General features: G+C 40.5%; 1 protein-coding gene across 4 annotated transcripts in view; it reads left to right on the plus strand.

Annotated features, from left to right (window-relative positions):
• Cpeb4 (cytoplasmic polyadenylation element binding protein 4) overlaps positions 1–9546 on the plus strand; it is a 63593-nt gene extending 54047 nt beyond the window's left edge. For all 4 annotated transcript variants that reach the window (XM_034504898.2, XM_034504899.2, XM_034504900.2 and 1 more), the window contains 3 exons: positions 1642–1756; positions 4004–4185; positions 5224–9546. In XM_034504898.2, coding sequence (XP_034360789.1) covers positions 1642–1756; positions 4004–4185; positions 5224–5451 — 525 coding nt within the window. In that variant the 3' untranslated portion in view covers positions 5452–9546. The remainder of the gene's footprint in view (positions 1–1641; positions 1757–4003; positions 4186–5223) is intronic.
• The last annotated feature ends 4341 nt before the right edge of the window (positions 9547–13887 follow it).

Consider the following 13887-nt stretch of genomic DNA (forward strand, 5'->3'; position numbering starts at 1 on the left):
CTTTCTAAACCTTTTGAGGGTGAGGACGTGTGAGAGAGATGTCCCATTACCCGAACACTTCACAGTCACATATTCACAGCACTTCGAACAATTGTGAGTCTCTGTATTAACCACCATCTGCTGCATAAAGAAGCTTCTCTGATGAGCGGTGAGATATGCTTAGTCTACATGTATAAGGGTAAATATTTAGAAGGTAGTTTAATACTATGTACCTTAAGCAAAATAATAGCAAAACAGGCTGCCCTCTTCTACCCAACGACTTACCCAGCTATAGTTTGTTGGCCCAGGCAATGGTACCATGCATGAAGCGGGCCGTAAGTGCAATAGAAAGCTATTGCTTACTCCATAACATTTATACCACTACTGTTCCGATGAGCAGATCTGCCAGGCGGGTTGTTTTGTAGCTCACAGGGTTCACGGCTGGGTGAGACTGCTGACAGATTTTCTTCCCCAGCAGCCTACAAAGCACCTTCTAGGCTGCAAGTGGGAAGGTATAACTGGAAGAGGATGTGGAGAGAGTAGAAGAGGGGTTGGAGGAGGCTAACACTGAGGGTGTTTGAAAACCATATGGAAGCATATGGAAATAAATCTTTAAATATAGTTTTAATTAAAATGAATTTATTAAAATATTTATTAATAAACTAAATTTTAAAACATTTAAATGAATCTTTAAAACTTTTTGCAAATATTAACAATATTTTTATTTTGAAATAGTTTTGAAACTATTCTATAGGTGTGTGTGTGTGTGTGTGTGTGTGTGTGTGTGTGTGTGTGTGTGAGTGACAGATAGTGATAAGGAAGGAATTAGAGTTACATTATACAGAGGGACAGTCCTCCTGCCTGAAGCCATAGGTTACCTTACAAAAGCCCAATTCCAGCTGTGGGACAACCACCTCCCCCTCCATTTGAGTTGTTAGTTGGAGGCCTCACAGACCACCAAACTAATACAGGCTATCGTCATTGTTCTTGGCTACCCACAAAATCTTGTTGGTAAGACCTTATTGCTAAAGACACACTCACAGACCCTGGAGAAGTCAAACTGGTACAGAGGCTGTACAGGCTTGCCCCACCAGGCCTGGCTTATTATTCTCGGTTAGGCTAATGGACACTAAAGCATTAGCAACATAGCACTGCTCGGTGGTTGAGAGCACTTGCTGCCCTTGGAGAGGACCTGGATTCAGTTTCCAGCACCTAAATCAATAAAAATAAATAAATCTTTAAAAATATTTTGCAAATATTAGCAATATTTTTACTTTGCAATAGTTTTGAAACAATGTAATAGATTCATTAGTATCAGCAATAAGTCTGCATTTTCTGGAAATATGCTGAGTCCTATTTTATTTAAATTTAAATTATGTAGCTCCTGTAAGTCTGGGTAACTGGGAAAACAATTAATTAACAGTTAAAATAATTAACTTGTAGGCAGTTAAGGATGTGTGATGTGTTCGGGGATTTGGCCTATAGTAAGTAAACACTTCATGGGATATTCTTAATCTGAATGAAAGGCAGGGAAAGCTTCTGCATCTAAGCCTTTTGGTCTTATAGCCCTATTGGATTGTGATAAGATGGGGTATTGTAAAATACTCTGCACTAACTTTGAACTTTTCTTGATGTGAGCATTTTGGTTTATACACTCTGTAGGTGCAGATCCGGCCCTGGAATCTCAGTGACAGTGACTTTGTGATGGATGGCTCACAGCCACTTGACCCACGGAAAACAATATTTGTTGGTGGCGTTCCTCGACCATTACGAGCTGGTATAGTTAACAAATGAAATCCCTGCATCTTTAGCATATGAGAGCTATAAAGACCTTCAGCTGAAACACTTCATGAGCTTTGAGTTAATGTGAAAGAGAGAGTTCTAGTGTCTAAGCATTTGGGTTGGAATTAATGTGCTTGGACAAATTATGATTGTATGTATGTATGTATGTATGTATGTATGTATGTATGTATTTCCTAATTCTCAATTTTCTCACCTGTTAAATGGAATCAAAAGTGCATTACTTTATAGAGTTGAAGATTAAATGAGATAACTAATGCAGAGTGCCTAAGTGTAGTACCACAATGCTAGTCATTGTTATTGTCGTTTATAGGAAATCCAAAGGCCTTTTGTGCTGAGATGTGCAGGGTTTCTCTCCCATGTCCTCAATTCCTCAGTCACTGTTTACTGAGTTCCTAATACAACTACAGCCCCAAATGATTTTAGAATAACTACAAAGGAATTGCATCCCCACTTGACTTAAATAACTTGAGGTTTAAGAGGATAGTGAGATTAAAATAAAGTTTTATGTTTTTAAAAAATACATCCACTATTTCAAGTTTTTGAAAGAGTGTCTTATTATTTTCTACAATTATCCACCCACCTTCCCCCAGGCACCTCTACCAAGTCCCCTCCTCCCTTTATGTCTTTTCCTTTTGTGTTGGTTTTTTTCTTCTTCTTCTTTTTTTTTCTTTTGTGTGTGTGTTTGTGTGTGTGTGTGTGTGTGTGTGTCCCATAGAGTCCACTTGGTGCTGTCTGCTGGAATTGCTGTCTGGTCTTGTTGGCTTGATGATATGCATGTTACCACAGCTGTGGTGACTTCATGAGTACAGTGGCTGTGTCATACTCAGGAGGCGGCATTTCCTGGTGCTCTTCCCCATATGTTCTTACATCCTTTCTGTTCCCCTCTTCTGGGATGTCTCCTGAAACTTATGGGGACAGATGGTTAGATGTCCCATTTAGGACTAAAAACTCAATAGTCATTTGTTCTCCTTTCTGTGACCAGTTCTGAGTCTCTAGCCAAGCCTCTCTGGCTAGGTTGAGGCCAACTCTAATTCATGTAAAGAAACAAACCCTTGAGAGGCAGTTTAACAACACTTAGGAAGACAGCAATGGTAGGTCCCCCTTGGGCCTATGACCTCCTAAGCTGTACAGTCCCAGGCATGAATTCCCTCCTGTGCAAAGGCATCAAATCCAATCCAAAGCAGTTGGTTACCCTTTACCCTTGTGCTGCTGCTGAGCACCAGTGAGCATCTGCTGTCTGACAGGTTGATACAGTAGCATCCAAGGTTCACTGCAGTGTGATTCCACTGATGCTTTTTCTCCATCAGTCAGCCTTCATAGCACCTTCTAGTACTATGGAAACTAGCACAGTACTCCACAGTATGCTGTCTCTTTGCAATACAATTTGCTATCTAGTTATGATGGACAACTCAAGAGCAGTGATGATGGTCTGTATTGTTTAATAGACCTCTAGGGTATCACTGATCAATAACTCATAGGGAGGTTTCCCAAGCCTGGCACTGAGATTTTCATTTATTAGTCATTATATTCTGGCAGAAGTATTGCCCATCCATGCAAGGTACCTATGCTGAATTTTTTTTTTAAGATTTTACTTTTATCTTATGCAAATGGGTGTTTTGCTTGCCTGTATGTTTGTACACCACGTATGTATAGTGATCCCAGAGTCCTGAAAGGGCTTTGGATCCCCTTGGACTGGACAGTTGTGAGTTGCCATGTGGGTGCTGGGAATCAAACACGGGTCTTCTGAAAGGGCAGCCAATGTAAGATGTGTTAGTGAACAGCTATGTGTAAACAAAGGTACGGCTTTGATGGGGAGGAGGGCAGGGCCTTCCAGAGAGCCTCCCAGTTAACTTTCTAATGTTCAGTTTATAGGAATCAATACCTTGATAACCAGTACAGAAATGACAGCAGTGAGGCCAAAGCAGACAAACCTTAGGTTCCAGGCCTGGCCCTGTCACCCGGACAGACCATTCATCTTGGAGCCTCAGTTTTCTCAGAAAATTACTACCTATTTCATGGATTGTGAAAATTAAGAAAGCACATTGTAAACCAGCCAGCTTGCAATTAAGCAGTCACCCAGCAGAAAAGTTATTATAATAATGATTTTGATTTTAATAATGATTATAATGATCCATACTCAGAGGTCACATAAACTTCTTTGGTGAGATGTTCGGTGAGGCAGATGAGTTTTCCTGATAGTGTCTCTGTTCCTTTCTTTTAGTGGAGCTTGCAATGATAATGGATCGGCTGTATGGAGGTGTCTGCTATGCTGGAATCGATACTGACCCAGAGCTCAAATACCCAAAAGGAGCTGGACGAGTCGCGTTTTCTAATCAACAGAGTTACATAGCTGCTATCAGTGCCCGCTTTGTTCAGCTGCAGCATGGAGAGATAGATAAACGGGTAAGTGCTGGGATTCATTTGGAAAGTTCTAGAAATGGTGCACCATTTGTGTAAGTTGATGGACACTGGCACTTCCCTTGGGACTGGGACTGGCAGCCAACATGGTGGCCTATATTCTGCTGTCTTCATTGGTTGGTTTTGATTGTGCTGTTCTCAAATCTGAGCTATAAACAAGGTCAGTGGTGTTTCATACTCACTGCTTCAGGTCACCTACGTACTCAGCGTCTGTGGTCCTTCTCTAGTGTGAGTGCTAGGCTACAACTGGCGCACAGTCACATGCCTGCCTGCTCCTCCTCCTTCGAACTTCCCTGTCAATTCGCGGCTCAGAGCTGGAGCTCGTCATTAGAAATGCTTACTTTTGGTTCTCCAAAGTGAGATCCCTGGGTCAGTCAGGGTTCAGCCCCTCTCCAGATCCTCTGCAGTGTGGGACTTAAAGCCTAGATGCCCTTCCTCATCTTCACAAGTCCTAGGAGGTTTCATCCCGGAGTCTCCCAGGACCAAGCATTACCAATCTTTTATAGCCGGTGAGGTAATAACTAGGTCATTTTGATGCCTGAAAGGCTCAGGTGATAGCTGGCCTGCTGTACTAGTAAAGTCACCTCTCACTTTTAGATCCAAGTGAACTACTCTGACAACAAGTGAGTCACATCATGTTGTACAAGACTCCCAGCTTTGTGACTACAAGCCAAGATGTAGACACTTAAACCACCAGCCAGGCTCAGCAAGCACTCAAAAGTTCGTGGGACAGAAGTCAGGCTTGGATGGTTTTGTTTAAATTATAATTTCAGTAATGATAGTTTCTGATAAAATTCTTCTTTTGTTTTTCTTTTTTGTTTGAAACTTTAACATGATAAGCATGTAAAATGATAGATATGAATATCTTATGAAAAGCTATTTAAAGTGGACGATCTTCACTTCAGTAAGAGTATCAGTGCTCCTCCCTATGGCACCTTGGTACAAGGAGGTCGAAGCACAACATAAAAGTGTACTTGCACATGGTACCGAAATGCCAACTCCCTTTTTATCTCTCCAATGCAGGTGGAGGTTAAGCCATATGTCTTGGATGACCAGCTGTGTGATGAATGTCAAGGGGCCCGTTGTGGGGGGAAATTTGCTCCATTTTTCTGTGCTAATGTTACCTGTCTGCAGTATTACTGTGAATATTGCTGGGCTGCTATTCACTCTCGTGCTGGCAGAGAATTCCACAAGCCCCTGGTGAAGGAAGGTGGTGACCGCCCTCGGCATATTTCATTCCGCTGGAACTGAAGAATGAATGACTCCAGAGCTCATTTGCAGGCCTCAGAAGAAGTGCCCTCTTCTGTTAATTCCGACTCTTCCTCAGTCTCTTCACACTGGCATGTCGTGTGCAGCAGTGTGTAACTAACAGTAGTAGAATGAAAAGAACAACCTACATCATAGGTGTTTTGTAGACTCTCGTGTCACTGCAGACAGTACGTTCAACTCCATCTCACATTGCCATTATGTTGCATGCAAGTTTTAATTCTCTTGTTTTGCTGGAGGCCAAGAGGATCCAAACTTGCTGTAACATCTTCTTAGAGGAGAGAATTATTAACAGAGAAATGAGACAATATTTTGGGGTTTTAATTGCTGGTAATGATATAACATATAAGAAAACTTTATTGAGATAATCACCAACAGTAACACTATTGTCTGCTCTGACACAGTCTCCCCAGGGAAGTGCTCTTGCTGTTTCTTTTCTTTCATTCCTTCTCTCTCTTTTCTATCCCTTTTTATTCTTTTAACATCAATGGAGGGAGTTAACAGTTATTAACAGGAAAGAGTATGTCAGAGCAAGCAAACGCATGAGCAAGATTGAGCAGCGTAACTGTAAGAGCTTTGAGGCTGAGTATAGCTTGATCAGGCCTCAAATGCCTTTATACATCAGAAGAAATAAAGTAGGCAGAGCTGAGTTTGTTTTCTTTGAAATAATTCTTAAAATTCCGAATGTAAGAATTGGGTGACTTTACTACTGAGGGGGGAGTGTGCTTATATTTATTTAACTGACTTCCTAATCACAGCCCCAGGAAACCTACCAAAGCTAGAATTAATGATGTCTGGTGGGAAAACAGAAGAACAAATACATGAATTTATTTTTGTTGTTATATATAAACTCTATATCCTAATTTACTAACAGTCATCAGGTGTCAGCCTTTGCTCTCCATTTTGACATTAAAAACAACATATCTAGACATACCTCAAGGATATCATTTTTGACTTTGTGTTACACTACACTTGTAGCCCAAACTGGAAGATTAAAACAGCATAAAGACCGGCTGCCCATTGGCCTTGTTTTCCATTTGAAGTTACTTTGGAATCCTGTAATTTAGTTGTAACATAGAAAATGTGGGGGGGGGAAAGGTTTAAAAAAAAAAAGTCAAGTAGTTGCAAAGTGTTTTGCACTGTTGAACTAAGTAATTGTGTAAATCTGTGCAAAAGTCCGTATGTTTATCTTACTCTTCCTATAAGGTACAATAACATACACTTTCCGAACTTAGCATGGGACATAGTGTTTGAAGTGCCAACTTCATCAAGTAATGCATGCTTTATTATAAATACAACCCTAGCTTTGACAGATGTTCTTATGTTTTGAACAGTCTGCTTCGGGGATAAATTTAAAATAGTCTCTTGAAGCCCTGGTCATGGAAGTAACTTTTGGTTTAATTGACATTCTCTTATTAAATGCCCTACCGTAGTTCAAAGGATTACTATCAGTGTGCAAAGCATTTAACAGCAACAGTCTAAGTGCAGTCTTTTGAGCTGTGCTGCCTGACAGTACCATCTTGGATCCTTCAGAACCAAAGACTTGCCCGCAGTGCTGTCACCCCCTGGCTGGTGACCCCTCTGCTGTCTGTAGGAAAAGCAGCCCTTTATTTTTAACACAGGCTTTAATGAACTACACCTGTTAAGTTCCAAAGGTCAAAATGGAGGCACTTGCTGTCTAAGAGTCCAATAGAAAGAGGGAGCCACTGTCAGAGAATCCCCTGCTAACAGAACAGCGGAGCAGCTGTGTGGTGGAGGGTGCTGTCTCTCTTGTAGCTGGTCAGGGACGTTTTTCTTTTCTCCTGAACTACATGATTCTAATTGGAATGTTCATTTGCCTCTCTCTCTTCCTTTAATGCTTGTAGGTGGCTTGGGGTGTGCTATCATGCTGTTCCTACTCAGAAAACAGGTGTGATGAGCTAACAAGAAATAACACTGCTTGAGAACTAGCTTTGAACAATACTTTCCCTTTGTACAGGGCCTGCTGAATTTCGGTACAGTGTTTGTAGCTAACTTACTTTGTCATGCACATGATGTATATTTGTTATGCACTACTTTTATATATCTTGTTTTTCCAACAGTGAACACTTTTAGGCACACTTTTCACTGACGGGATATCTCTTTATGCAATACCTCAATTTTTCATATTGCAAAGAGTAGCTTTTTGTACTTTTATTACTGAGAGATCTTCATATACTTCATTTTTTAATATAAATAATTTTAATAAATTTTATTTTCTTATATTCTGCTTTTTATACATTTCAGTGCTCTGCATACATTTTAAATTATGAATGTTGTGCACTGGCAATGCTATTTTAGAGTCTGCAGAGAAGAGAAAGCATGTTGCTTAAACATCCTTCCCCAGCACCAGCTACTGGTGTAACTATAATTTAAGAAATAGTCTATGTAAAGTCACAAATTAATGAAAAAAATTCGCATGAAAATGACAAGATAACACTGTAGTTCCTTTAAAAAAAATTAAATGCGTAACCATAGGGTAGAAATTTAAAATAACAAAATTGTCTACAGCTTCTTACTAAGTTTTTTAAATTATTCATAAAATGCAGACATTTTGGGCGAATGTTTAATCATTTTTAATCTTAATTGATGTTACATGTTTGATTCAGAGATGTCTGCTCTTTTAAATTCTATATAATAAAACAAAATCGCCTGCCACAGACAGGTTTGTAATGTTAGTATGCATGACTAATGTAAGAAATTGTTATTCTGCTAATATTTACTTGTGATTGTGTGACAAGCGTGTTTACAGATGATTTGGTTCCACTTCTTTACAGGGCATAAACAATGATTATCTATTACTCTGAACTTTATGATTACATGTCCTTCAGATTACATGGGATTGTAGTTGGGAGTTACCATGTAACTCAAACATTATTAACATGTAATTAGTTTACAGGTTTTAGGGCATCACTTCAATTTACCAAGCATGTAGTTCTAGCGCACTAGCATGGCACCAGCCATGTATTTACAATGTAGTTACAGAGTAATTACATGGTTATTTTTGCAATGTAAAATAAAGTGTTTCTGATTATTTTCTATGTAAAGGACCCCCCCCTACCCTGTCCCCATCCCCTGGCTTTGGTATAATATATTTACTTCTCCATACACAGACCTCTGCAGATGCAAAATAAAACTTGCAGTGAATGAACTTAGCATTTTATGAGAGTGCTGTTGGAAAGACTTGATAATTCACCCCTTTTGTTTTGAAGAGTTGAATCTTCTGTTAAAAGGTGATTTAAAACTTGAATGTGATGAATTGTGGCAAGCTCACTCCAGTTATGTGCAATACTTATCTCACACTTTGGAAGATCTTTGCAGTGTAATTCTTTGTTTTTAATTGCAGACATTAAAAAATGTCATTTTCTACTGTTAAGAGTAATCCTCTTTCTTGCTGGTGTTTCTAAAGAAAAGAATCAGAAATCAATCTTTCTACTAATGTAAATTTGAGATTATTTTTAAAAATGGAATAAAAGAGGTTTTGGTCATTTGCTTTATTTTATTATCTTATTTTAAAGCTACTGTGATTGATAGCATTGTAAGAATTGGGACAATATTGTATTCAACTGTTTTATTTTTTATATTTTTAAAATTTAAAGTATAATTAGTTTTTATAATTTCATCAGATTTTTGTTATATTTTTTTGGAAGTGAAACTTTTAGCAAGTGGGTGTCTAGTTTTTACTAATCCCTGATTTTCCCGTGTATTGCTCATATTATCAGAAGGGAGCGTTATTTAAGTGTGTCAGTTAATTGTACTACTTGGCTGAATTTCCATATAGTTTTTACTGTGTATGGGGAGGTTGTAGTATTTATTCTAGCATTTTAAATAAGGGTAATTCATTTTTTATTAAAGTCATTTTCACGTTAAGTTCCTATTTTTGTATGTTCTACTCTTAAGTTATATAACACAGTTCCTTTTTTAAAAGAGTTCATTTGTTGAAGTGCTAGTGGAAAATTAATGTTATTAAATAGTTTGCAAATGACTATTTATACCAGTATGCATATAATTTTTAAATATTTGTAATGTGAGATGTTGAATGAATAAAACTTTTAACTCAGATTTCTTTCACTATACTTATTTCTTTTTAGCATAAGTAGACTCCTTCATTGGGAATATAACATTTTAAAAACACTAGGACTGTCTTGTTGGGCCCTGACTGAACAAACCAGTATGAGAAAGTCTTTAGTCATGGGAGTGCTTGTGGCAGGCACTCATGGCTTCCGGAAGTTGTAGGAGCCATCAGCTGTAGTATCTTTGACCTTGCTGTTAGTTCATGTACTGCCTTGTGCTGTGTGGTATCTGGGGGTGGGGTATATCAGCCTGCAATCTAAGTGTTCTTTCTCCCTCCTGGAGACTGAACCTGGCACCTCCCATGTGATAAGCACATGCTCTACCACTGACCCTCATCTCCTGTTTCTAAACAAGTCTCCTTTGTCTTTGGACTCTCAGTTCTTTCAGAGACTGATGCCACAGGCTGTGGTCTCTGGAGTTATACTCTGGGGTTATAATCCCCAAGATCAGGAACTGTATGTGTTGTCTTTTATTTGGTCCATGTCTCATGTCGACTACTGAATACTGTAGTGTGTTAATATTTATATTTTAAGATATATTTAAGTTTTCAATAATAAATTACAACAGAATATACCCCGCGGATACCCTGTTTGGGAAGTAAGGTATCTGTGCTCTCTTCTCATGACATACTGTTCTCAAGAATAGGAAGGCAGGAGACAAATGGACTGCGAGATGTTTTACTTCTTAATTTTTTTCCCCAGCATGGAAACCAGCCATTGGGAATGGTGGGGAAGCGGGCTACACTGCATACTTTTGCCCCAGGAATTCTAGGTTGCAGGACTTGCCTCCACAGTATATTGAAACTGCCCTAGGAAGCCCATGTCCCATTAGTCACACTGACAGAGCTGTTTCCATTGTCCACCCATATGCGACAGGTTCCAGGTTTGCTTCTAAACCACCCAGTCAATCTCCTTAATCCCTTCCTCAGTCCCTACGTAGAGGACTAGAAATGAGAAACTACTCTGTAGCCATTTGAATTAGCTTCCACTGACTTGGACCAGCACTTACAATTGCCACAGGCACAGTCACACCTCCCCTATAAGCCACCGGCTTTGAATCTACCGTCCTGGGTATGCTGTCTGCTTTTTGAATCATATGCCTCCTTAAGCATCCTCTGAGAATCCCCTCAGTCAGTATCCCCCTTCCCTCATACTCCGGGGATGGGAACTGCTGGATTTGAAAAGCCAAGGACTTTATGTAGCCATTCCAGGTCTCTTACCAGAGAACATTCTGTTTTGACATGCCTTGGATCTTCTCTAGATAGTTTTAAGTCCAAATCTTACTCTAGACCTGTTGGGCGTTACCACTGGCCATCCGGGAACATGTCTTGCTCTGACTGAGTGTGGTGACAAATTACAAAAGGACAACTTGTCTCACAGAAGTTAAAAATGAGCATCGGCATCAAGTCCAGGATGCAGACGGAGCAAAACATCCACGTTTTGTGTTGCACAGTCTCTGATTAGGTATCGGTGAGAGATGATGCAGGCGGATGGAGCCTGAGGGCGGTGAACTGGGGACACAGATGCTGGGATCTAAGCTTGAGCCTGCTTTATCCTCTGCCTTCTATTTCAGGAACTGGAGCTTTGATGCCATACAAATGTCTGTGTGATCAAGCAAATGTCACCATTTTAAAGAGATTATTTCCAGCTCTTCTCCCACACCTCTGTGACATCAAACAGAAGAAAAAAGAACCAGGCAGGCCTAGAAATGATTGCCTAGAATCCGCCAAAGGCAACAAGGCATCTCAGCTTGTTCTAAGTTACCCGTAAAGGTAGCTAAGAAGGGGGTGGGGAGGGTCAGTCATTGAAGTGTGTGAGGTGGCATATGTGATTTTAGGTAACATGTAGCAGAGACCTGATGCCTCCATCTTTGTTGGAATGGAGGCCACACTTCATATGAGAGGGCCACATGAAGCTACATCTCATGTCATCAGCTGTTGAAAGATGTAATGACAATGTCGTGGGGCAGGATGTGGAAAGTGGTCTCTCAGCAGCCCTGTTGCCACAGTGACCACAAGATTTGATTCTGGGAAAGAAATCAGTCATGGCCAAGCACCTGTACCCATCAGTAAGACTACCCCCTCAGAAGGTATTGGATAGGATATTTAAGTATCCTGTGGGAAGGCAGACAGTGTAGGCATTGTACACAGCTACCATACAGTACAGCCCAGATTTCCACTCTCATCTGTCAGGGGCCCATTGCTTTCCCTGTGGTCCTCAGAATCACCACTGCCACCAGATCAAGGTTAAAAAATAATATAGGACTGGGCAGTGGTGGCGCATGCCTTTAATCCCAGCATCCAGGAGGCAGAGGCAGGTCAATCTCTTGAGTTCAAGGCCAGCCTGGTCTACAGAGTTCCAGAACAGGCAGGGCTACACAGAGAAAACCTGTCTCAAACAAAAACCAAAATAAACAAAAAATTTTGAATTAAAAATTAAATTGGATTTTGTTTTGTTCTGCATGAAAGATTTGGAATTCTTTAAAAAGCGCCAAATTCCTCAAATTCAATAAAATATTTTTATTAATGAAAAACAGGAGTAACAACAGGCCACATGAGTGAGAGCACCCAAGAGCATACATTGTTTTCGGGCGGCCTTTCTTTTACGGGGTCTAAGAGTAGGGGAAGCGTGGTTACTACGGGTATTTGAGGGTGAAGATCTGTGATTACTGCATTCAGTCATAAGCATTTTCTTATTTTCTCATGCACTTTCCCACAATGCATCTGTTTGTTTTTCTTTTTTATTTATGCTCTCATATATTACATCCTGACAGCCATTTTCCCCTCCCTCATTTTCTCCCAGTGCCTCCCCTCTTTCCCCAGATCCCCTCCTCCTCCTCCCATTTCCCTTCAGAAAAGGGCAGGCCTCCTGGGGATATCAACCAAACGCAGCATAACGAGGTACAGCAAGACTGGGCACACTCCCTCATAGCAAGGCTGGATAATCCACTCCAGTAGGAGGAAAGAGTCCCAAAAGCAGCCAAAAGAGTCAGAGACAGCCCCTGCTCTCACAGAAGGCAGCCCCACAAGAACAACCAGGCTACATAACCATACCGTATATGCAGAAGACCTAGGTCAGACCTATACAGGTTCCCTGATTGTCAGTTCAGTCTGAGTGCCTGTGAGCCCCGGCCAGTTGATTCTGTGGGCTGTGTCTGGTGGTGGCTTTGATCCCTTTGGCTTCTCAATTCTTCTCCACCCCTCTTCCACAGCATCCCTCAAGCTCCATCTATGTTTGGCTGTGGGTCTCCAATGCATCTTATTTTAATCATATGCATATTCAATTATTCGTTAAACATATGATGCTGATCAATAGAATTTGCCCCCTAAAAATTCACACAGGGAATGAATGCAATTTGTCTTAATTGCATGTGCACTCAAAACTAGTTTATGCCAGATCAGTCCTCCTACCTGGATATAACTAGTTAGAGTACAGTTGAATAGAAACTGATGATTGTTGGGAGAGGAGGAAGACTGCACTGTTCAAGGTGTCGAGGTATACAGCTCAGTCCAGGTCCTGGCTTGTGAACAGGTTGCTAGGTATATTGTTTGGAGATGGGTGGATGTGTGCATAGTCTATGCAGGCAAGGGTCCCAGGCTGCCAACTGCATTATTAAAAGAGGGGCGTATGCGTAGCTCACACCAGCAGAGTCCCTTGATGCTAAACTGTCCCGTATGTTTGCTTGCCTCGGTATGAACCTGTGAGTGAGAACATAACAGCTGCTGGTGTTGAGGCAGTGCTTCCCAAGCTCCAGGCCCTGTGCTGGAGATCATTCCTTTCAACCTTCCTACCATCTAAGAAGCTATGTTCTGTACTCATGCTCAGCTTAAGTTGAGCAAGGGCCAGATTCCTTAGGCAATCAGTAAAGCGGGCTTTCAACCAGGCACACAGATTGCGGATCCTGTCTCACCTTTTTTTTTTTTTTTTTTTTTTTCTAATTTCTAACCTATGAAGAAGCAGTTGCCAAAAAGTTATGCTGAAATGATGCATATCATCTCCTGAAACTTTGGTTTGACAAAAGGACCTTTAACAATAACAGGATAGTGATTCCGTGGGAGTCAGGTCCTCATACATTGTTCACACGTGTTTCAATTTACCAACATCACATGGGTGCCAAGAAAGGATAGCCACCTACCTAGTTAAGTAACATTTCTGAATGCTGGTACTTAGGTGACATTAGAAAGAGTAGAGAGATGACAGAGAATTGATCATATATAAGTCATAGAAACTTTTTTTTTTTAGTTCAAACAAAATCCCACTGGGGAGAATTTTTCTGTAAAACTTCTTAACCAAGCATCTTACCCATGTTATATTTTGAGTCTCTGGGTAG

This window comes from Arvicanthis niloticus, chromosome 6 (genome assembly GCF_011762505.2).
Source record: "Arvicanthis niloticus isolate mArvNil1 chromosome 6, mArvNil1.pat.X, whole genome shotgun sequence".
Classification (NCBI taxonomy): Eukaryota; Metazoa; Chordata; class Mammalia; order Rodentia; family Muridae; genus Arvicanthis; species Arvicanthis niloticus.